Raw genomic sequence first — 25,370 nt, forward strand, 5'->3', positions numbered from 1 at the left:
GTTTAAGGACTTCCTGCAAAGATATTAAAAGATATACGGTGCAGGCTGAAGTTTAACCACGAATAATCACAAACACAAAAGTCCATTGAAACAGTAAAGATATCCTGACATCTTTGCAGTGACTCAGCAAGGCAAAGCAGCTGTTTTGCCTTTTTAATGTGGCATCCTGCTCACTTTGGATCGTTCGTTCACTAAAAGAAGAATCTCACATTTAATGTAAACCTAGTCAATATGGACTTTTATGCCTTTTATTAATAGCCAACAAGAATATTTAAGCTGAGAATGACACAGACTTCCAGAAAGAGTTGATAACGCCATGTTATAAATTGTATGTAAATCACGGAGGAGTTGGAACACAGAGTGTGGTTGTACCAAGCTGAAAAACCAACAAGTCTGAGAAATACCACCTTTGTCTATTGTGAGTTTTAAAGTATCTAAGTTGACTTTTGTTAAATCGCTGTGAATATATTAATATGTCAGTGTACATCTAATTGGACATCATAGGCACTGAAACTAAATGTAAATGTATCTTACAATGTCCTATTAGACTTAAAACGTATTATAAAAGGTTGTTTGCGGTGAATTGTTATTGCTGTTGAATTAGTGAGTAAACAATTTATTTAAAAAAGCATTTTTTGAGGGGAATTGTTGAATTACAAACAGATAATATATTGTCAATTTTTAACGAATACTACATTTGCACCAGACGTTAAATTAAACGCTTATTTGTCATCCTGTGAGTTACGAATAAAATGTATCCTGTTTCTTTCTCTTGCTTTTATTTATTTTTTTTAAACCTCTGTCTCCCTCTGGCGGCGAGCGGAAACGCGCGTGCCTGGTACGTAATGACGTCATGAAAACAAACAACGCGCGAGCCGAGCGGAGTCCCTGAAATCGTTTCATCGTCATGTTTTCTTGCAAATAGGTAATTAGAAAACGTTTTGTATCGCTGCAGACACAGAAAACAGTCGGCTCCATCTGGAAAACACACAGTTATAGCGGCAGCTTTGTATTTAAGTCAGCAGCTTAATGTAAACAGGTTAGCGAGCTGGAGGCTAACTGGCTAGCTCCGCTGAGGGGGTTTCTCTGTTGTTTCTGTTAGCATGGTTAGCCTCGGAGAGGCAGCCTTATTCTCACTTCTCTTTAATTCTGCGCAAAATGAAATGTACCAGTGAATGAATAGTTAATCATTTCATCCCCCTCTCCTGCAGACCGGCGCACACATGGCAGCTTCGTTACCCCAGAAGCCGGGGATGGCAGGCATGCCCCCGCAGCCGCAGCAGCCGGCTCACATGCCCCCCAACGCGGCCGCAGCCGCCGGCCAGCAGCCGCTGCCCCCGCAGGGGGCTCTGAGAGAGATCTCCCCGGTGTTCCTCTGCAGGATCGGGCAGGAGACCGTGCAGGACATCGTGACGAGGACGATGGAGATCTTCCAGATAACACGAGCGACACAGGTGAGAAATACCAAGTGGAGTCACTGTTCTCATCCTTTATCCACTCTTTTCCTCCCCACTTTATTTCGGTGCAAACATGAAGATCAAACTAATCAAATGCACTTTAATTTTTTTTTTTTTATCTTGTTAGCAATTTTAACATCACCCTGCTGGACTCTGCTTTACTTGGTGAGGGAAGCTGCTCAGATTTCAAGTTTTTATTTATATTTTTTGGATGCTTTTGGGAAAAAATTCAGCATGTGAACACAAAGTCAGACACTTATATCATCATTCAAATTCAGAATCAGCAAAGGTATTGAGTCACTTCAAATTTCAACAATTAAAATCAATTAATAGATAAAGTCACATCCAGCCGGGGTTAGAGAAATAGCAGTTTGAGTTTGAAATCATGGGCGGTGGCGAGGAAGGTCACCCACCACTTCCTTTGAAATAACAGTTGTAAGCATTTAAGAAACTGGCTCACAGTCTAATCCAATCACAGTCAATGTAACCCTTGTTTAAGTGTGGCAGTTCAGCTCTCATTCATGGCTCTGTGTGTATTTTCTTTCAATCTATCGCACTTATTAATTTGCTTTTTCACATGGTCACATAAAATTTCCTCCTGAGCTACTTGGATGTTGATTATATTATTCCACATATTTTGTTTCTGCTTCACTAAGTAACCTACTTGTCTTGTTCAGTAACACTTGTTAATAAATGAAAACAGTCATTTCCGCAGGGACTTTTTGTCGTGTGTTTGTTTTCTTTGACTTTGAGCTGACATTGAGGGGAGAACTAAGAAGTTGCATCCGTTATCAGGATTTCTTGTGTTTTGTTGTGAGGGATTGAAGCAGAGATGAGAAGTCTCATCTCTTTTATTGCCTGTTGTCGGTGTGTCTGGGTGTTAACGTGATGGTCGGTTGTCTTTGAGCTCAAACGATCCTCGGCTCCCCGTCACTTTGAGCTTCTTCCATCGTTCTTCTGCGTCCGCTCGGCGTTCCCGTCTCTGTCCGACCAGCCCGGCCTCCCGTCTCCGTCTGTAATCGTGTTTATCTGTGCACTGCTGTCTTCTCCCGCCTTCTTCTCGCCCATTACTCTCAAGAATTGTTTTGCCTGTGCTGCAAACTGTCAGAGGAAAACTCAATGGACCTGATTTGTTGTGCCTTTCAGCTCGACTCGGCACGTTATTATCCACATGCTCGTCTTTCTGATGCACCATAAAAATGCAGAGAACAGTGAAGCTCTGGGTCTTCAGATTAATGTCCCCTGAACTGTAATCTAAATATTTCACTGGTATTGAAACCAAAAAGGTAAACTAACAAGAGACCCATATGTGTTTTGGATTCAGCTTCCTAATGGCGTGACTCAGAGCCAGGCCATGTACCAGGACCGCTTCGGGAAGCTGCAGGAACACCTCCGGCAGCTCGCACTGCTCTTCCGAAAGCTGCGGCTGCTGTACGAGCGCTGCGTGGAGATGACCTCTGACCTGCAGGAGAGCCCCACAGAGGTCCGGTAGTCTTCTGCTTCCATTAAGAAATGAATCTTAATCTATATCGGAGTTCTGTTTCCTCTGGGTTTTCTTTACTATGACAAACTATGTGTCCGTGTGTGTGTGTTTCCTGTTTAGCTCGTGCCGTATGTCGCAGAGGACCTGCTTTCTGTCAGAGTGGAGCCGTGCAGTTCTGCTGTGAACCAAGAGCGAAAAGAAGTTTTAGAGGTGCGTTTCTGTTTTGTTTTCAGTGTTTTCCCTTCAGGATCAGTGCACGTTCACATGAAAGGGGTGGAGCTTGCAGCGTCTGACCAATCACACACAGAGAAATCCTGCAGTGCAGTTTACTGAAGGAGCAGTTATTCTCTGAGATTATGAAGAATTAAAACACATCTACCAGGTCAAAAGCAGCACTGTTGCCACATCCAAAGCCAGAACATTCCTGACTTAGTGAGATATACGATATTAATTCATCAGACAATATGAACGGACGGCACTGCGATCCCTCAGTTTGACTCTATTCCAGCCGAAACGTTTCAGGCAGAGCTTCCTCACTGCTCTTCTTTCTGGTTATATTTTCCATCCAGTTGTTTTGAGGCTGAGTTTCCTCCGTGTGAGTGTGTTTCGTGTTGGAATATTAATTCATCACCGCGACAGCATGAGAAGATGGAAATTCCATAAATTCATGTTTCTGACCATTATTATTAAGCTCAATATTCCAGATTAACCCTCGTGGAGCCGAACTGACTTGAACTAGTCAAGAACTAAAACATCCTTCAAAGCCTCAGTGACCAGGACTTATTAAGAAGATCGTTTTAAATACGTTCTCGTCTCCTCGCTGCTGCAGCTCAGCGCTGAACCTGTGTTGTATTTGGTGCTATATAAATAAAGTCGAATTGAATTGAAACCGTGCACCAATCACCATTGTTTAAGAATTGGCAGGTCATTTTCCAAGAGATCTGATTGGTCAGGAGGCGGAGCTTTACACTCTGATCACATGAAGAACAAAACCTGCTGTGGAGCAGGTTAAACATTCAGAGTCAGTTACTGGGGGATTTTTTTCCAGTCGGAAGCGAACGAGCATCGCGGTACAGAAAACCCAGGGTTAATCTTTGAAGTTATGTTGACAAGAGAAAATCCAGCGTCGCAGTACGGTGTTTGTTTAGCAGCAACTCATTTGCTGATGACTTGTTTTCAACATTAATTCAAACACCGTCCTAAACAGAAGAGGAAATGCAGCAGCCGAGCGAGTAGATAGACGAACTCTGTGGGACTCTTATTTCTTATTTATTCACTTGTTTATCTGCCGGAGCGCACATAAAGCCCAGACTGACAACATTTTATCTAATGAATGTCTCAGTGTTTTAACGATTATCCAGGGAGCCGCGACGACGGCAGCTAAACCTTTAACTTACTTTTTTTTTTTAAACATCTTAAAATGAGTCTCAAAACATTTCCTATAACCTTAGTTGATGTTATTTTAACACAATAGGCAGTGTTAATAACCACAAAACACAAGTTATTTTAAAATAGTATATATTTTGTATTTGGTTCCAAAATGGTCCAGAAAATATATTTTCTTTAGATTGAGTGATGCACAGCTTTAAAATATCATATCTTGTAATTTTCAGGAAGTTTTGATCATCAAAACAATAAAATGTTATGGCTAATAATTATCTGTCAATCAACTATTTACATTTGTATTGTGTCTCTTTTTTTCACAACACAGCATCTCTCCTCTTGCAGCTTGTAAATAGTTTTTATTTGAAAGAATTCAGAGTCGCCTTTGAAATATTAATTTTAACTTTTTGCTAAATGGAAACCCAACAGATGCGCTGAGGTGAGTGCAGTTCCCTACAGATGCCTGTAGGTGGCAGTGCTCTCACACAAGAAGGTTAAAGAGGAGCCACACAAACTGTAACTCAGGGCGTTATTGTGAGGAGATTCAACGTTTCAGTTGACGCTACTACATACTTGGTGAATTGCTTATGATTCTAGATGCTGTAACGGTCTTGTGTCTTGTGTCTCACCGGCAGAAAGTCCGTCAGAAGAACCAGGAGATGAAGTTTCTGATGGACCAGATGAGGAACCTGCTGTGGGACGTCAACGCCATGCTGACGCTCAGGAAGTGAAAACTCTTCATTTCAGCTGCTCGGACTTGGACGTGGGAACATCTTGACGGATTGTTTTTGGACATGGTACCTTCCACCTCCTCCACACTCCTACTGAGATTCGATCACGTCACGCCGAACTATTACTGACATAGGACTTGTTAAAACCCGAAAGATGCTTCTCTTCAACCTCATACACTTCCAATCCTAATATGTGTTTTATTTGTTTACTGAACAGCCCGGGTGCTTCACAACGGTTACGTAACTGTTTATCCCGATGAGCCTCACACTGCGGAAATAATGAGTGGAAACCTGTTTTGCCTCAGGTAAAAATAACAATAAGCAAAGTTTTCCAAACACCATATGAATGGTGTGTTTTTTTTTTTTCTTTTGTCCCCAGGTGTAGATTTGACACCAGGCAGACTTGAATTCCAGCGTGTTTACAGTAGGAACGTTTACCCACGTTTACCCGCTCCGCCGCTTGTAAAACACTACGGGTTCGGAATTGAAACGAGCCCCCTGGCAGCTCCGTATCTCAGGTGCTCGGTACACAAACGGTGTGTATGCATGTGCTTAATGAGATTAGCTTCCCGAGTGCTCGACAGCGCACCCGTTTACCCCGAGGGAGTTACACTCGCTTTGCCTGTGAATATATTTTTGTAAACCGTGGGACAACAAGTTCACTTCTGTTTTTGTATAAAATAAAACTTTTTTTTTTTTATTAAAAAAGAAAAAACAAAAGCTTGTTCCTCGACATATGTAAGTACTCCTTTCTAAATTCGGGCCTCGACGCTCGAGGGCTGACGTGGGAACCGCACCGATCTTCACGACTGAGGCGATGTGCAAGTACATGAAAGCTCATCCGCCCACACACACACACACACACACACACACACACACACACACACACACACACACACACACACACACACACACACACACACACACACACACACACACACACACACACACACACACACACACACACACACACTCTGCTGCACATTGTGACCCCAGCCCTCTGCGTTCGTCTCCTCCTGCACACCGGAGGCTCCTCGCCACATCACAATATGTTCCAGCCATGAGGAAACAAAAACACTGGGAAGGAACACGCCGCGGCACCTTTGCCACAATTTGCATTTATAAATCATTTTATTGATTTTACAGTTAGCATTTTGATGTGAAATGATCTGTTTCCTTGGCAACAGTCCTTCACATCGACAGCCGGAGTGCGTGGCACCGATACCGTCTGGCACCGTGTAGTCGCTCCCTCCTCATTGTCCAGCAGGAGCACTGACATCTAAAGTGCTCAAATGGTTCTCTTCTTTTTTTTTTTTTAACGCCGTCCAACAGAGATTGTCCTTCTCACTGAGAGGCCCCGTCACAGGGACTCTTGCAAGGCTCCTGGGTTTCCTCCTCTGCTGTCTGTGAAGGCCGGAGGATCATTAGAAGCTCCTGTCAGACAGTTTTCAACCCTTCATCTTCATGATGTAATTAGTCCAGAACAAACCACCAGGGTCTGCATGATGATTGTACTTTGTCCACGTCACAAATGGACCCGGCTGCCAGTTCGACCTCACTCTCAAGCAGTCCGCTTGATTGGTCCATTTCTCTTGACCACAAGGCCGCTTGGCGAGGCGCCTGTGTGTTTTCTGTCCATGCCGTCAATGCCCCTTCAGGTCTTTGTCCCTCTCGTGCACGACGGACACTTGATCTTTCGAGGAGTATGAAGTCAGGGTGCTCTCTTCGATTGGTTCGCCCGCTCACTGCTACGCCCTCTCCAGGTCTTTGTACTTTTTGCGGAGGACAGACACTTGATCTTTGAAGAGGACGGGGTCCAGGCGAAACTGAGAGTGGACCAGAGGCATGTAGCCAAACCAGTTGGCGAAGGTGTTGACGCACTCCTGCCTCTGGTTGAAGTGTTCCGGGTTTGCCCAAGGGACGCTCTTCGTACCCTGCGGAGGAAAAAGAAAAACGGATTCCATCAGGCATGAAGACCGGGCGTTTGACCCAACGCCATGCGTGGACGTGGTTCCTTACCTGCGGACTGGGCAGCTCCTTGTACTGCTTCCTCTGCGCCACTTTGATGGGCGGCAGGTGAGTGACGGCAGAGACCAGGAAGTTCATGAGGATGTCCTCGCAGTTGGCGGTGCGATCCACCAGCGTGCGCAGGGACTGGGGCAGGTAGTGGGAGAACAGGTAGTGGTAGTACCTGTGGGGCGGGGAGAACTGGTTTAGCAGACGAAGGTACTTCAGAAGTTCTGCCACCTTCTGGGGTCGCCACAGCAGATTATGGCGTCCACAGTTCCTCCACTGGTTTCTGACGCAACCTGACCAGTTAGGAGTGTTCAGGGCCAAATGGTGTCAAACATAAGGCTTGTCGGCCAAAACTGGCCACTCCGGTCCACCAAACCAAGAAAATAGTAAAAAAAAAATTCAAACATTCAATTTTTTTTTCCCCAACAAATTTCTTAAGACTAGCGACACGACACTGGAACCTGAGCTGAAACTTCGGCCATGAAAACTAGAAATCAAACTAGCCTCCAAGCCATGCTGCCAAGGGAGAAAAATACCCATAATGCAACAGCTTTAGGTTTTTTTTTTACATTTCACTGTATTTTATATCAAAAGGTTTCACTAGAATCAGCTTAATGTTGAGGTTGCAGTCATCCTTTGTCGTAATTGATTTTGCAAAAAATATCAAAGTTTTCATCACGTATCCTCTGCGCCACAACAAACAAATCATTTCTATCAAATTTAAAGGTTATTATGGCACCGGTCCGGCCCACTCAAGATGGAATTGGGATATAAGAGAAAAAAAAGGGTACTTTTTATGCCCTGCAACTCGATTGCACATTTTAGTGTCTTTTGTAAGATTAATTGGTCACGCCTGCTCCGAGTGTGCTCTGCCTGATGTTCTCTCTCACTGTCATAACGTCAAGAGAATTTTAGCCTCTTCTGTCGGCGCTCACGACGCAGTGAGTCTCTTCAGAGATTCTCAATCGCTCACGTGAAAAAAATAAAAATAAAGGTCAAACTGCACGATACAAAAAGAGCATTGCATAATTTAACAGGAGTGGAGATCAACAAATCACAGCCTGTATGGTGACATCTTCAGAAACAAAAACCCCCATGGCTGGTGTGATGAGCTGTATGTTGATGATATGTATCTGGGACGAGTTAACCATCTCCAGTGGGATTTCAGATTTATTGAAAGTGAGCCCCACAAGCGCATCGCACATTTTTTCGCACTTGTTTTGAAACGGGATTTCACTAACATGCTTCATATCTGTAATTCTGCATCAGTTGCTGCCAAGTACGCTCACGAGATAAAATAAGCACAATTTTTTTTTTTTACGTCTACAAGACTTTTATTCTATTTGTATCGAGGTCTTTTTCCTTTTAGCATGCCATTGAAAGAACGAAAACCTAATTTGCACACACTTGATTGGTTAACTAATTCAATATACAGTAAAAAGGAGGAAACTTAAAAAAAAAAAAAAAAAGAACTTTCCCCCAAGAGCGCAGATGAGTTTATAGTCTCGACTATAAATTGTTTAGGCACGAGCTGCGAGCTAATGACAACATGCCCCCCCCCCTCTCAAAATGTCACAAGGCTCTCCAGCACCTCGTCTGAGGAACAATCCCATCCATATTGTAGAAAAGCCCACATCGACTTCTCGCTTTGTGATGGAATCAAACCGCTTGAAGGAATCCACCCGAGGCCTTTCTGTCCTCACTCACATGTACATAATCGTTGCCGGTACCTTTTGTTTCCCTCTGATTGTCCCTTATTGGCTGTCGTGCTGAGCTGCATGTCATTACGCTCTCTGCTGTTGTAGTTCATCAGGCTGTGCTTTGTTTTTAGCCGCTGATCCCTGAGAGGGCAGTCTGTTTCCAACTTCGGCTGAATATTTAATGTCACGTCTAAATTTAGGCGTGATATTTTGTCATCGGAGAGGAGATATTGGTTTCTGCTATTAGAAAAGCCAGATGAACTTTCACGTTGCTACAAGAAATAACGTTTATGACGAGGTCTAGTTTGGTTTTTATTAGATTAAATACCATCTAGTATATGACAGAGGTGTCAAACACATTTTAGTTCAGGGGCCACATTCAGTCCATTTTCATCTGCAGTGGGACGGACTGGTAATTTGTTAAAAATATATTTACAATTTGCTTGGTGGTTCGGCTGTAGTTTTGCCTCTTGAGGGTCAGTTTGGACCCAAGGGCCTCTGACACCACTGATGTATGACAAATAGAGACAAACACGAGGATACAAACAGGAATAGATGAATAATTATAGATATAGTCAAATAGATGGCTTCAGATTTCATTCTCGATCTTTTTTGTTTTATTCTACGAAGAGAACGATTTCAATGTGTAATGGTTTGTAATTGGGTGGGAATTTAATAGAACAACACAACAGAAGGGTGGAGTACCATCATCAAATACTCCGAGCTATAAATCTGTCATTAATGTTTTGTTGCTGTTCAGTGTGAACATCACCAGCAATGCTCTGGTGTGAGCTAAATGTTTTGGCATTATTTTTCCCAGTGGAGTAACTCACCAGCAGTTTATAAAGACGTCAAACACCGTGTGATTTACAAGCTCCTTCTGAAATGTTCAGTTTGTGTTCAGCGTTTGGATCTCTGCCAATCGACTGAACGATCATGGTGATCAGACTCTGGTTGGTTACAACGCGACCTTTAGTGGATGTTCCTCAATCACATAACGTTTCTCTCAATCTGATCTTGTTAGTTTGTCTTAAAGTAAACGCATTGTTCCTTTTTCAATATCTATTAAACCCTCTCACTCATCTTAACAATACGTCCAGAAACTGTTTAATCCTTCCTGGGTGGAACACCTGATCAAACAAAGAAAAGTTCCACATTCCAGTGACCTTGTGACACCAAAACACTGAATAAATAGATGTACATTCTCCTGCGTCAGCCAGTGGCGGAAAAAGCCACTTTTCCAGGTCGGAGTGGTTGGACTGACCTGTGGTAGAAAGCGGCTCCAGTCAGCACGATGGAGTAGTCGTTGGTCCACTTGGAGGTGTAGCCCCAGGCGCGCTTCAGTGGATCCCAGAAGTGGCTCCTGGGTGGATACCCTACGATCCGCTCGGGGAAGCTCCGCCACACCAAGAAGGCAAAGTTCACCTGCGTGTACACACACACACACACGCACACACACACACACACACACACACACACACACACACACACCCCTCAGATGCTGCTTCGATCGCCTGCGTGTGCCGATATGGTTTCACACTCTGAGAGCATGCACACGTACTTCACTGGTCAGAAGGACTGTATCTTCATCCAGACTCAGCACTGCCTCCGTCTCTATGGCAACGTGAGGTAGGAACCGACTGGTGGTCTGCGAGAACAACAGTCGTAAGTCTGCGTTGTGACGATTATGAAAGAACGACTGTCACGTTAAAGTGAATCACGTTGAGTAATTGAGGAGTGAATCACCACAGACTGTGGCCCCGGGTGGAAAAAGAAGACAACGTGAAGAATGAGTGGCGTTTAAAGAAGATCCTCGTGGTTAACACAGACACACCAATAAAATACATCCCGGAGTAAAACAGATGAACACAGATAAAGAGTTGGAGATACACAGACAGGCTGACAGCTCGTCATCCTGCCTGGCACCGGCCCTCACCTTCCTCCTGCCGTCTGTCACGGTGAGCGGGACGGGCATCGGGGGCCATTTGCTCCGATTGGGCGGCGGCTTCTCGCTGTTCCACAGAATGATGATCTGGAGAGTCGGCGGGAGGGACGTTCATAAAAGACATACGTCAGATTAATTGGAAAAGACTGCCGACATCAATCAAACGGTGTGACTGACGTCAGTTTGCTTCTCTGTTGTAGTTTGACGGCTCATTCGCTGCTGAATCTATAATCACGTCTCAAACTAATCAAACTCCTTCACGTTCTGCAGACTGAGAAGTGTTGCTCTATTATATACAGATAATCGCCACCAAAGTCTTGATTACATTAAATTCTGATTTTTTTTAATCAACATTTCTTTTTAGATATATTTAAAAATAACATTGTAAAATACAAAATATTTTTTGTATATATATGAACTTTGAACTTGAAATTAGTAAAGAAGTTGTTGTTAGTTTGGCTCAATTGGAGAAGCTCTCATGATGAAAAACCCAAGTCTGTTTGTCTCTTACATTTTCTATAAAAACTAAATATATTTGAGCATATTTTTGCCAGTAATTTTTCACACTTCGAGACTAATGGACCCATCATATCCAAGAGATGATTTTTCCAAAGCAAAAAGTGTTTCAGGTACCACACAAAGTGTTGCGTGGACGGTCCATTGTCACAACTGCATCTTAGACTCTGTTCCTGTCTGTTTCCTGCAATCCTAAATATGCTCACAATGTTTGTCCCGCCAACATTTACTCAATGACTCACATTCAAAATGCTAAGTTTAGGAAATAGAGTCGTTGTTTCTATCTGTCTTTGCACGTCTTTAAAGATCCTCTGAACCGGTCAGGTTCTTCAGGTCCAGTCGCGTATAAACGACACCCTGTAAAGTGAAGTTCTCCTCAACAACTAAACAGTATTTGGCTAAATTCTCTCTTCTTTTGTTTTAGATTAGTCTCTTTAGTTTATAATGTTCATAAGCAGCCAATTGGCATGATGCTGCCACCACCATGCTTGGTGTTAGCCAGGCGAGGTGGTGCTCGGGTTCCTGCCTGTATCGTCCTGATCGTGATTGATGGGACCAGTTTTTGTTTGCTCTTCCAAACTAACTTGGCTGCCGTGTTTCTTTTGCCAAGTGCAGATTCTGCACAGCGTCTCGACCATAAACGCCTGATTGATGGAAAGCTACTGATTTGGTTGTCCTTTCTTCAGGCTTTCCAATATCCTGCGAAAGGCTTTTGAAGCTCTGTTAAAGGGATTATTTGCTCCCCGGTCGCCTCCCTGACCAAGGCCCTTCTGTCTTGTGTACCAAAGTTGGCCCAATGCCTAATTCTGCAAAGAGCCCTGGCAGTTATCGAGGCCTGGACACTCCTGGGAACACTTAAAGCTTTGGAGAGGGCTTCGTACTCGGCCCTGATCTATACCGCAGCAGTTTTATACACCAACTTCTACTGACTTTTTTGGGAACTTTAGTGTCTTTTCTCCTTCTGTTTTATCTCCTGCCGTTATTTGATCTCACACACTAAGCTGTGTAGCTTCTTAAACACTCCCGCTCTCATCTCTTTATCTTTTTTTTTAGAGGTAGACTATAAAAAATGTCCAGACAGTTCAGAGGTAATCAAATACCTGAGAATGAAAGGTCTGACTCATTCTGTTAGCTTAGGTTATTCCATTTATGTTAAATGTATGTGGAGTTTAAAACAGTAAAGCAAAGCAGTCAAACACAACATTGTGAAATCAACGGTCTACCTGCGAGCAGTACTTGGACTTGGAGACCACCTGAAGAAGCTTCATGATTGGCTGCGACTGGGAGACCAATGGAGAGACGGCGTGGATGACGGCCGTGAACTCTTGACCTGGACTGACCCCTGGGCAAGGTCACCAAACAATGACGTAAGGACGAGAGAGAACTTCAGTGAAAAACATTCACAATCAGACAGCTCACGACCTCGGGGCAGAAAACATACGGAGCTATAAAGAGTGGAACAGTTCCATAACTCATATCAGCACCAGCAGCGTAATGTGGAAAATATCTGGTTTTATAGGCCGAGAAAAGAAGAACCTGTATTTGTAACACATTTCAGCTTGATTGCAAAATGAAAGCGTGCACGAAGAAGGACCTCGGTAAATATTTGATTACAACTTGCGAGTGTTGATTACGACCTTTATGTGCAATCATGACTTGCGTGCCACTCAGACCCGTTTGAATGACGCCAACGTTTTACCTAATCCCAGGTAGTAGAAGGGGAAGTGTGCGAGGTGAGTGGAGTACTCTGGGAGGACCAGCAGGCCCCCTGGCAAGGAGTTCCACATGTACTTGTTCCTCGATATGTGAGAAAACACCCGGTCCTTAATGATCTGAGGAGAGAACGACGAAGGTTGGAGGTGAAAGAGTCAAGAGAACAGACCGTCTTTGTGCAGCAGAGTAGCTGTTGTGCTCATCCTGTATAAGTCTGCACTGCTTTTATTCTCTCCCCTCTAAGCCGGCAGATGAGACTTTCATAGTTTAATGTGAACTGCACAGCAGTTTAAATCCTGATACTCGTGTGTTTGCATATTTCAGCAATCCCTAATGGCGCGCTCTCTGTACTTCCCATTGTACGCCAACAGGAGGAGTCCACACCTCCCAGAAGCCCTCTGTCTCACTGACCTCAGGCTGACTGCACAGCTGTCTCCCATGGGGAGAGGTTCCCCCTCTACATGCTGTATGTATATAAGCAGCTTATCACCAACCTCCAGAACCTCTCCTATATTATCTCCAGAATAAATCCCCAACAGCAAATGCACTAGGGGGCTGCCCGCCTTGCCTTTATAAACATCAGATTGCGGAGTCTGCTGCTCCCTGCGTGGTTTCTTCAGATTTCGGCGGGGTTAAATCTGTTGTTTCCCCGCCATCTTCATGTGCTGAAATTGACACTGGCAGGCTGTGAGGGAAAACTCCTCATATAAGGAGCTTGTTATTCCTTTTCATCCATCATATAACCCACGGGCAAACCTTCAAATGACTTTCTCTTAGCTGGAGAAACCACCTTTTGAAGTACATTCGCTTTTGCAGCTCGTTCAAAGACGGAGAGGTAAAACCAGGGCTGGCGGCTCCTTTGGCATGAGGCGTCCACCTCCGGTGTGTCTCACACAGTCCCCCAAAAATATTAGAGGGACACCTCAAAAGCTCTGCCTTTTTGAAATAAATACGCTTTATTTTCTGTCTCAGTCTAAACATCAGACATTTTTGGCCCATAACACAGGAGATATCGTTTCCATCGGGGGCGTCAAACATCAGGCCTGTGGTTCAGAACTGGACCACAAGAGGCTCCAATCTGGCCAAACCGCCAATAAATGGTAAATAATTCAAAGATTTTTTTTAGAATAGCAACACAACACTGAGAGACGAGCTGAGATATAGATGCTGCTAAAACTCGGGGAGTTTGTAAAAACACCCACAATGTAACAGCTATAGGAGACGTTTTTCTTTTGTTTTTGGACATTGGACTGTATTTTGCACCAGAGGGATTCATTAAATTGTCTTTATGTTGAGATTGGAGTAATGTCTTGGTACTAAATGTAAAATAGTTTTGCAAAAACAAAACTTGTTCTGCACCACCATCAAGAAAATCTTTATGTGGCACTATTTTACCCGCCCGGCCCACTCAAGATGAATCTGTGACTCCTGAACTAAAGTGAGTTTGACAATCCTGGATTGTCAAATGTCTTCTTTTGATAAATTCATCCACAAACCCACTCTCTTATCAAGCCTGTGTTGAGTTTTACTTATTCGTTATTTCCATTTTGAGCTCTTAGTGAAAATAAAATCCACTTTCATCATTTAGATAAAACATTTTTTTTTCAACCATGTAGGTTTTTTTTAAATAACATTTACTTAGTAGTTTACTTAGTAGTATCAGCATCATTAAATGTATTAGGTGTATTCCAGAAGTAAAGTATGTATCTTTATAGCGCATTTTTCAACTCAAACAACCATCTCACTCATGAATCATGAATTTATCAACAAAAATAAGTCAACCGGCTGGAAATAAATAAAAATGACATTTTCAAGGATCAGAAGTTGTAGCTTTTCGACACGTTATATTTACACAACGCTTCTGAAATAAACTCGGATATGAGTCAGAAGATATGAGCTTATTGAATCTCACACCAACTGGTAGCTCAAAGGGGATATTCTTTATATTATGAATGGCGAATCATATTATATGAGCAACGATAAGCACTGAAACTCAATAGCAGGTAAAATAAGGCGAGTGGCTTCTGTTCCCTTTGAAAATGAGTCAGAACGTCACCGGCAGCATAGAAATAGAAACATTTACAAGTCTGATATTAGCGAGCAGTCAAGCAGAAACTGGCAGGTCCAGACTGATCTTTTCAAAGTAATGATATAGAATTTTTATACATTAGGGGAATTCTCTCAGACTTCAGGTGGATCGGATGTCGACTGCTTTTGAAATGATTATAAACGGAGTACAACATAAGCTGTAGACTGGAAAAGCAGTGGAAATGCAGCGTATGGGCCCACGGCCCAACCCTGTAATCATAATGATAGAAGGGTAATGCGATTCGAAACGTCCAAACTCTGCTGGAAAACCTCTGTGGAGGCACTCGGGCAGTAAAGAGGAGAAAGATAGCAACTAGCGTCCTGTGTTTAGGACAGCGGCTGCTTCTTTTTGTGGATGTTTTTACTGTAAATTGTACGCTGCCGTGTTTGTATGGGAGCAAAAGTACTCGGTATGCCGTCTTAAAACAGATCTGTAAGGTTTGCTGCATTCCAGGAAGGGGTTGAGGGAGAAACACACTTGAAGGTCAACTCTCGGTAAAATGCAATCAAAGCTGGATGTAGCAGCTATACATATAGTAAATGAATAAAAAAAACCTACAATTCTAAACATTTCAGATACACTTTTGGTTGCCGTTTCATTCTCAGAGATGGTCTATGCACCTCCTATTTTGGAACGACTTCAAACAGGTGGGACTAAAATCTGATGTGATTAAAACTATTTAACGAGAAGACTGGACGTAAAGCAACGTCTGAAAAAAATCTATCTTTCTCTTTCAACGATCACCCCTCATGCAATCATGAAATTCCCCCAATTAACTCAGGACTTTTGGCTGATTGGCTCACTGTGAACGCTCCTTCTATACGTCCCCGCAACTGCAATACAATTAGTTCAAAACGTGTTTTATAGGGTTGGACTTTCCAGAGTAAAGCTGCTGGAAAGAGACACAAATGAAGCATCCAGGTAAGGATGACATTTTCCATCACATTATTATTTGCTTGTACAGACGTCTGTTTGAAAAAAAAAAAAATAAACTTCTTCTAAAAAGTGGAAAAAGGTGTCGAGCATAAGGCTCGGGAGCCTAAATTTAGCTTGCAAGAAGCTCCAATCCAGCCAGACGAGCCACCGAGCAAATGGTAAAAATGCAAACAAGCCTTTGCCTCAAAGTCATGAAGATTACCCACAATGCAACAGCGACAGGAGAAGTTTTTTGGGGGATTTTTTGAGGCGTCATTCAAATCTGCTTTCTGTTGGGATTGTTGTCATTTTCAGCAGGAATAGTTGAGTTTTTATGAAGGTACAGACTATTTGAGTTTAACGTCCTCCAAGCAGACAAAAGCTTGCACACCCGGGATCTCTGGCTTGAGCCACCAACATGTGGAATTTGAACTTATTTCCTATTTTGTCAGGACTCTTTTCTTTAAAAAAAAGAAACAAAAATAAAGGTGGACACATGTACCTCCAGAATTATCACTAAAACTCACAAAAAAAGGAAAAAAAAAAAAAGAGAATTAATTGCGTTCTCGGTCTGTCTGTGCGACTGGGCCCTATTGTGAGGAGAAGCTGCGGCTCTTGGCTGACCTCCAGCGTGGTGAGGACCATCTTGTCCACAGAGGAGAAGTAGGCCTCCCACAACATCTGTGTCCTCTGTCTAAGAGCCAGGACTCTCTCGTTCCCGACTGCTCTCACTGTCGACGGCACCTGAAGAGAGAACACAAGAGGAGAAATGACAGAAATGTGTTAAAATACCACAGCGACGATAGTTTTTACTCAAACAAAAGGTGCTGGAAAGGGAGGAAACGGCATTTAAGCCATCAAAACTACAGAAAACTAATTTGGGCGGCTGCTCGATTTGCCCCCCTAAAACCATTTGACACAGAGCTGATTTGGGTCCTGTTGTTCAGATAATTAGACCTTAATTAGTAAGGACTAAATTGAGGGTTTCAAATAAATCGCCGAAATTGATTTAATCGCTTGGAGAGTTAAGCTCTCCGACTCAATCAAAGAGGAAGAAAACCATGATAAAGTGAGGGGAGTGATCGCAGTTAACGCCTTTAATTCCCGGAGTCTCCACACTGCTAATGCATTTTCTAAGGGATTTGGAGAAGCTAAATCACTTCCTCTTTCTGTTCTGACTTTTTTCTGTCCGTTTACCGCCGTTCCTAAATGCAGCACTACTTCACCCTGCTCTTCTTGCCTGTGTCTCCGGATTTGGATTGGAATCATAAAAACAACTCCAAATTTGTTGTGCAAACTTTGGTCTTTAGAAATACCAGAATGGCTCGTTCGGCTTCAGTAAACCGTGACGGCTGACGTTGCGCTCCAGAAAACGTCAAGGGAGTGTCTTAGGTGGAGAACTGGGCGCTTTGTGGTTCTCTGGTCTAAATGCAAGTTTAAGTCCGAGTTGCATTTGATTGGTCCTGCAGTACGACGGAAAACGGCCCGGAATCAAAGCTGACGATTCAAGGTGACACGTCACCTCCTGCTGATCGAGTCCAAAGTGAACACGGCAACGACAGGGAGTTTTTTTTTTAGCACCTCACGCTAACCGTTTTGAGAAATGCTAATTTCCTTTTGCGGCTGGACTTTTCACCGGCAGCGCCACCAGAACGCCTCCGATCTGGTTTGCTGACCTTGGTATTACAGTGCTGTCATTGAACTGAAGCCCCACGAGGATCTATGCTTTATCGTCGAGGAGAAGAAGAGAGAAGCCGGAGCCACGATACAGATGAGCAGTGGTGCCAAACACATTTCAGTGAAGGGGCACCACCATACAGTTCAATTTCATCTGGAGAATGATGGACTGGTAAACTAGTGCCATAAAAACCTTAAAACCGTTCTTTGTAGTGGTGTAGAATATACTTAATAATGTCTATATTTTCACAAAATCAAACAATTATAACCAGCACTGACTACAATCTCAACATAAAGATGGTGGTTTGGCCGGATTGGAGCCTCTTATGTTTGACACATTAACTGTTCCATAATACGTTATTGGACGAGCTGCATCTTTACATCACGTCTACTTTTCTTCTCAGTACAACTGAAGGACATCTTCCCTTTCCTTTCTCTGACGTGTCCGTGCTCGCTCACCTCTGCGCTCCGATCACATAACATGAGGGTTTTTCGTGGATCTGTGCAGAAATGCCACCCGTGACGACGGCTCATTCAATCCAAGTCGGCCCTAATTTGAAAATATCCCCCCTCCTGCTCCGAGCTGGGGGAGGCCTGTTCCTCTCTATTAGCTGAATGCCAATTTATGTCCTCTATCGAAGCGGATCAATGCCGAGGAGACATGATGTAATTGGTGTGAGGCAGAGTGATAAAGGTTGTAGCCGAGGTTGAGCCGGCTTTGCTCGCTTATTGTGTTTATTTATGTGTCGGTGCAACAAGGAGGCACAATGACGGAGCTTTGAAAAAGAAGCGGGATTAAGGCCTTTACGGGGGTTTGATCTCCACGGGGGTCCAGACTGTAAACACACCGTTCGGTACAGGTTTAAATCTCTTTATATTGGAAATTTCGCACATCTAAAATAAATTTAAACCAAGTGGCAACAGATTGTTTGTTTATTTTAATGATTTCCTCAGTTTGAAAAACGTATAGCTGGAGAGTCACTTAATTGAAAAACAAAAGGCATCAGTTTGGCTGATTAGATATCATAACCCACCTTTTCAATTCGACTCTCCCCTGGAGCAGCAGGCCGTCAGTCAATAAAACCACCAATTTAGATTTTCTTTTTATCCCTTTTAAAATGATGCAGATGAGATATATACTTTTTATGGAGTGAGTTTTATTCATTACCTGGAGTAGTAATCTCTCGTCCCCCTCGATGACCGCCTGGTTCCACTGTATGACGTCAGAAAACGGAAGCTCCCAGCCATTACTCAGCAGTACTGGGATACATGCCGCCTACACACACACACACACAGAGAGAGAGATACATGTATATGTGAATTTAGAGTGTTAGGAAGTGTACGTTTCTCTCCTCCAAACAGCTCAACCCACCGCAATTATAGCCTCACTGTTGAGAAATGTAGTAAAAGTGTACGACTTTCTTGAGATAGTATATTTACAGAAATGGGGCAGATGTCAAAGTGACCTGATGTCAAGTGACCAGTTTTTTATTAGGGCATTCATTCCTGCGGGAAAACTGAATGGATTTCTAACATTTCTTCAGGGCAGGCTGCGTGAAAACACTTCACAGGAATACATAAAGTCAGGAAGACTTTGACTAACCAAAATTAAACATCTATGCCAAATTCGAAGAAACTCCCTGAAGGCAGTGTGGATAGTGCAGAATGGAACCAATGGACTAAACTAAACTGATCATACAACAGAAGGACCGTCTCATTTATGGCCTCAAACTTACAGCCATCACCTGAAATATATCCGTCCACACTTATTACAATCGACTGCAGTTTTGCTGGGTTCCTTCTTCTGGTCTTTCTCATTGCCAACTCAATGTGAGTGATCAATATCTCTCTGTGGATGTACGCCGATCAGCCCTAAGATTATGACTATTGACTGGTGGAGTGCGTAGCTCTGGTCGCACCAGAGATAAGGGAACATTTTATAACTTTATCACGTGTATGAAACAGAAGCTCTTGTAGGGAGTTCAGAGTCTGCAATGAGGAGTCTTTAAAAAGTGGTCCAAAGAAAGGAAAAATGGTAAGTTTATGAAAGATTCATGGACGACTTGGGGCTCATTGGCGTGAGTGTGATGTGACGGCTGCCCGGTTTGGTCGAATCCAACAGAGGAGCTACTGAAACTGAAATCAATGCTGATGCTGAACGATAGTGGGGTTCATTCCATGTGTCGCAGCTGTTTTGCAGTTGAAAGGATTGGATATTGACGGTGGATCAGCGTATGCGAATGCACTTTAGGCCCCATTTACACGACAACCAATACGAGTGTATCCGCAACACTCTCTTCACTTTTGGGGGGTCCGTTTGCACGACGCCGGTGTGCAGATCCACTGTGAAGTGAAGTTTTTGTTCAGGTTTCTTTCACGGCCGCGATTTCGCCCCTGCAGGGGCTGCCGGAGGCGGCGGAGCGCTGTTACTGCGCATGCCCCCCCCCCCCAATTTAGGAACACCAATGAGGAGACTACAAATTTGAGGGGTGAATACGTGTAAGCAGATTAATCCGTTGATATGTTAAAGCACACTGAGTTGCTGGAGTTGATACGGTAAGTTTGTCCTCTCCTCTACCCTCCTGCCAGGCCTTTGATCTTCCATTTTTTCGGCTCTCTGCCGGCGTCTTTCCCGCTGTGGTCATGGAGTGTTGATAGGTTGGACTGTTATTTCCCCCCCTAATTAAACCACTAGAGAAGAGCATCTGCAGCTGAAATTTGGGAGATCAAACAGCCTCTCTGGCCCACAGGGGCTTCCACGCTCCTACATTTCATCTGAGAATAAACCAGCTGAAGGACACTCTGGAGGACTAGTATGTGTGTCTGTCTTTGTGGCAGAATTAGCCACAGGTTACTACAAGGTCGAACGCAGACTCCCAGAGTGATAATCCAGTGCCTTTAAATGTGAAACGCAGCCTGTAGCTTGCCTGAATCGTCACCCTGATGAAAGTTGCGTTTTCAGTGACTCCGACCACCTTTTCAAGCCAGGAGGCAGGGTGATACAACGGTCTCTCCGCTGTGTAGTTCCTCCGGGTTTGTTTGCATTGGGAAATGGAGAAGGGAGAGGATTTGAGCAGTTGTGTATATGTAGGAGTGTGTCTATGTGTACATTGGAAAGCTGGCAGTAGCTTCTCTACCACAGTGGTAATTACCAGTTCTTTTGTGGTGTTGGCTGGATATATATATATATATATATATATTTCAAAAAGTAGAAAAAGAAAAACTTGAAAAGTAGGTTGAATGGAAAAGAGAGTGGATGTCAGGGAGGAGAGAACAAGAGACAAAAAGAGAGGACAAAGAGGGAAGGCAGGAGGAGAAAGGGACCACGACTGCTGCTGCCAAGCCAAGTGGATTGTGTGTGGATTCGTCCATTCAGCAGACATCAGCGGTGAGGCAGGCTGCCACTCCTATGGATGCTTCCAGGGGAGAACATTGTAGCAGCCAGAGAGTTCAGTGTTGGGCAAGTCTAAAAACAGCCACTACTGCTTCCTGTGCTGGTGTGAGGCTGTCAACTTGGGTGGCGAGGAGAGCGCTACAGCACACCGACAGGTTGAAACTGTTCTCTCACTCCACTGCCGGCGGCCGCTTCATTGTTTGTGCCCTTGCACATCTCACTGAGGGATGTAACCCAGCGATTCCAGTGTTTGTATAAGTGCGTCCTTTACGTCTGTGTGTTTGTTTGTCTTAATGGAGCCATATTAGTTTAAACGGCCTCACAAGTAGCAAATGAAGCCTTTGTGGCGAGACGTGCATTCAATACAACACAAAGGTGTGGGGGGGAAAGCGCTTGCAGATGTGAATAATAAGGTGTCAATAACCACAAGACTACATAAACCTCGGCTCTGGAACATAAACATTCCCGTCCTGTACACTTCCTTGTTGATTGAACTGTATATGAGTTGGCTCGGCTTCAGCGGGGGCTATTTCCTGGTGTAATCTGAGCGCTCTAACAATGTAGACCGAGAGAGAGAGATGCAGTAGCTGATGTTTGGATGATGGCTGTGCTCATAGCACACAGAGATCGGAGGGGTTTGTTTATGTGGAACTTGGAGAGAATAGAGTCCTGAAGTACAACACCATTCAACCAGCCACTTTCAGTTGTTTCACAGTTGTTATGCTACGACTGTATATTTGGCCACATAATTCATTTATATGCTGGAGACTTTGCAAATCTCAAGGTTAGTGTTTATCATACAAAATACCAAAAAGCAATAAATCGAACTGCAGAGAAAGTTTACATTGTTAGTCACATTCATCCACACACACAAAGTGGGTATCAGTGCCTTGCTCAAGGAAACTTGGACATATGGACCGATAGGGGAGGTGGGGGATCGAACCTGCAACCCTGCGATTGAGCAACGATCCACTCAACCAACTTGGCCACAATTTCAAATTCATTAAATTTGAGATACTGAGATTTCAGTGATCATAAGACTTGATATATATACACCACATAGATATAATATTAAGACTATGTGCACCATGGTACCTGATGCTGTACGAGTTATATTAAGCAGCAAAAGTTAATGTTCGAAACAAAAAACAAAAGGAGTTTGACAACGACTGACATCTCTAAAACTGCAGCTCTTTATGACAGGGGAGTAAAACCCATTGGAAGGATAATCTACATTTACCTGCAGAGACTCTAGGAAGCGGAAGGAGCCTAAGCGTCGACCTCGGGGCACCAGACAGAAGGTGGAGTTGTGGAGAAGCTCCTGGTAGTCGAACCTGGAAAAGAGAAGAGCAAAGAAGATTAGGTTAGATTTTTATCAAGAATAAAACAGGAGCAAAGGTTATAAAGCAAAACTAAAAACCATAAAATGAATAAATTATGAGAATTCCAGGAGCGCAAATGAAAGATGGCGTTGACCTTGGATCTCGGAAGATAATAATCAAAGTAATGAGCTTGAGCTTTTGTATAACGTCTCCAGCTGTCATAAGAGGGAAAAAGAACCTTTACTTTTGTAAAGTGATTGTATAAGAGTAACAGGAAAAGGCGTCAGAATTGAATTGTAATTGCCTGGTTGTTCCCCGTTTGTTCTGATTGGCCGACTGTTGATGTGAAAATGTAACTGACCATTATTGTGATCATTTACTCAAACAACTGAAGCTTTGAGGTGTCCTAAACAGTAGGTTAGTGCAGCAGTACACGTTCATTCTAATTTATCACATTTATCATCTGTCACACATGAAACACAGCAGGATTTTTGCAGCTTTCCATTTGTGTTATTTAGTCATAATAGCTCTGATTATTTGCCGTCATAAATCTGCCCTCAGCAGACAGGTTGGCACCGGTACAGATAGCTACTGTATGATGGAAAAGAAAACTATGAATCACTGTGCTCATGAGCAAGTACGCCCTAATCTCTGTTCGGTATTGATTTGTGCTGGAGACTTAAGACAGCCAAGAAATTGTGCGTTTGCCGCCGCACGTCACCCAGATGAGGCGCACCACTTTGTTCTCATATTTCATACTCGTGCGCCACAAAAAATTAAAATAAAATGAGATGGAAACCGCTGCATCAATGCCCTCCTTCATTCCCCTCGGCGGCGGAGCGGTGTAACGGTCTCGTGGTAAAGAAGCGCCCAGAGGAGTAAACAGATGAGGAAACAAACAGCCTCTTAAGGGAAAGTTGGACTTTCCTTTCACTGTGCTGCTCCTCATCTCACCCCCCCCCCCCCCCCCCCCCCCCCCCCCCCCCCCCCCCCCCACCCCTCATCCTGCCTCCTTCTCCCTCCACCGGTCCTGCTCCCGGTTTGTTTACTTTCTGAGGAGGGTAAAATGTGCCTGCGATTAATCTTCTCACTCATTTATTTAACCCTCCAGTCGTGATGAGACGCAGTCCTCTGTCGGTTGATGCTGTTGCTGATGTTGGCATCAGTCAACACCGCCGAGCTCCTGGACACCGACGTCTATCGAAAACACAGCACATGATTACACATCCTGAAAGGTGGCCTTGTCTGGTGTTAACTGCTGATATTCCTCCACCTGTTGCAGTGTGTGTGTGTGTGTGTGTGTGTGTGTGTGTGTGTGTGTGTGTGTGTGTGTGTGTGTGTGTGTGCAACAACATAACGACAATGTATGAAAGGGAAAAACGAATCGTTTTTGCATTTTTGTTTCAACGGCAGAAACACTGAAAACTAGAGCTACACTCGGTAGAGCGCAGACCTTCGCCAACGCCACATTTGTTTGCGGAGCCGAGTTAGCATCTCTAGCATGTTAGCCATTAGCTCATGTCGATGCTAACTAGCCTGTCAGGTAGCTACATCACTGAGTGGAACGCTGAGCGGAGGCACACAGACAAACCACTACCTGAGTCACTGCCCTCACACCGGTGTTTCTGGATACTTGTTGGAAAAAAGAGCTCCAGAGCGTCTCCATGGCAACAGGCGCTGATCTCCCTTGATCTCCTCCATGAGGTACCTCTCACATCCGCTCTGTACGGGACATTTTTTAGCATTTCTACAGGGATTTATCCGGAAACAGTTTGCCGTTAACGTCCCAAAATCTAATCGATGTTTTGTTGGATGATGATGAATCTTCCCTGAAGATGTCACGCAATTCGGGTTTATTAATTCCCACGAAAAGATGGTGAAATACATTCCGAGTAGCTCCGAGTAGAGTTGTTGTGTAAACGAACCTCCAAAGCACAACAACGTTTTTTTTGTGTTTTCTGAATCTCCACTGTGCAGCTTGATGTACATTTGCACAGAAAGCACTCGTCACCACCGTTAGAGAGATTTACACAATGTATTTTCTGAGGGATTTATATCCAAATCTTGTTCAAAGCTCGAGGATTTATGCAAAAAAAAAACATGCATTTAGCGATGCGTGAGTAAATGCATTTGTAGATTACATCAGTGGAGACGTTGAACCCCTCGGTGTATTTCTAGGTTTGGGCAAAGAGAATAAATAAATGTGTTACTGAGAATGTGCAGTGCGTTGACAAGTCACTATATCTACTTCTCCTCCAGTTTATATATTAATATATTAAGTTGTGCGACTGTGTGCGTGTGTGCGTGTGCAGGCGTTTCCGTCCGCGGCTGCATCCATATCATCTATGTTAAACAGCAGGAGCCCTTTGCATGTTTGAATGCAGTGAGCCTGAGCCGGTTGGTCTGACCCATTTCTGTCTGCGGGCCTGCTGTTTGTGTGTTTGTGCGAAAATGTGAAGATTGTGTGTGTTGGTGTGTGTGTGTGTGTGTTGGTGTATGTGTGTGTGTGTGTTGGTGTGTGTGTGTGTGTGTGTGTGTGTGTGTGTGTGTGTGTGTGTGTGTGTGTGTGTGTGTGTGTGTGTGTGTGTGTGTGTGTGTGTGTTGCTGCGCACAAGCTGGTCCGTCTGCAAAATCCAGCAGTCTGGCAAAGCGGCTGCTGTTCTTTAATGAGGGAATGTACTTAGATGCAGGGAACAAGTAAATCATTTAAAAGCACTTTGTTTCCAACAACAAACGACCAGGCCTGCTGTGTCTCCTTAGCTCTCTCTCGCTCTCTCTCTCTCTCTCTCTCTCTCTCTCTCTCTCTCTCTCTCTTGTTTTCCTTCTTGTGCGCCCTTTGTTCCTGCATCCTCCCTTTGAGCACGCCGGTGTTGTTGCTGTCATACAGACTCCAAACAGCAGGTTTATCAGCGTGCGGCTCAATCAGAGATGAAGCTGTTTCTAATTGATTTGGTAGAAATCCATCAGTGACGACTGAAGCCGAATTTATGGACGTTCACTCTTTTGGTGGTAGTAAAAAAGTTCGGTTT

At 43.8% G+C, this 25,370-nt stretch overlaps 2 protein-coding genes across 4 annotated transcripts in view; one reads left to right on the plus strand and one right to left on the minus strand.

Moving 5' to 3' along the window:
- The first annotated feature begins 833 nt into the window (after window positions 1-833).
- LOC308123224 (mediator of RNA polymerase II transcription subunit 30) lies at window positions 834-5,793 on the plus strand. Its single transcript, XM_080485591.1, has 5 exons — window positions 834-925; window positions 1,212-1,454; window positions 2,782-2,940; window positions 3,061-3,150; window positions 4,959-5,793. Exons 2-5 carry the CDS (start codon window positions 1,224-1,226, stop codon window positions 5,052-5,054), a joined length of 576 nt encoding a protein of 191 aa, XP_080341717.1. The 5' UTR covers window positions 834-925; window positions 1,212-1,223; the 3' UTR covers window positions 5,055-5,793.
- Window positions 5,794-6,298: 505 nt separating this feature from the next.
- Window positions 6,299-25,370, minus strand: part of ext1c (exostoses (multiple) 1c) — a 91,631-nt gene continuing 72,559 nt past the window's right edge. For all 3 annotated transcript variants that reach the window (XM_080485592.1, XM_080485593.1, XM_080485594.1), the window contains 10 exons: window positions 22,260-22,353; window positions 18,794-18,901; window positions 16,573-16,692; window positions 12,931-13,063; window positions 12,455-12,573; window positions 10,707-10,802; window positions 10,332-10,418; window positions 10,035-10,195; window positions 7,074-7,245; window positions 6,299-6,988 (listed from right to left, as the gene is read on the minus strand). In XM_080485592.1, the coding sequence (XP_080341718.1) occupies window positions 6,803-6,988; window positions 7,074-7,245; window positions 10,035-10,195; window positions 10,332-10,418; window positions 10,707-10,802; window positions 12,455-12,573; window positions 12,931-13,063; window positions 16,573-16,692; window positions 18,794-18,901; window positions 22,260-22,353 (1,276 nt within the window). In that variant the 3' untranslated portion in view covers window positions 6,299-6,802. The remainder of the gene's footprint in view (window positions 6,989-7,073; window positions 7,246-10,034; window positions 10,196-10,331; window positions 10,419-10,706; window positions 10,803-12,454; window positions 12,574-12,930; window positions 13,064-16,572; window positions 16,693-18,793; window positions 18,902-22,259; window positions 22,354-25,370) is intronic.

This window comes from Lipophrys pholis (genome assembly GCF_963383615.2).
Source record: "Lipophrys pholis genome assembly, chromosome: 17".
In the NCBI taxonomy this organism is placed as follows: Eukaryota; Metazoa; Chordata; class Actinopteri; order Blenniiformes; family Blenniidae; genus Lipophrys; species Lipophrys pholis.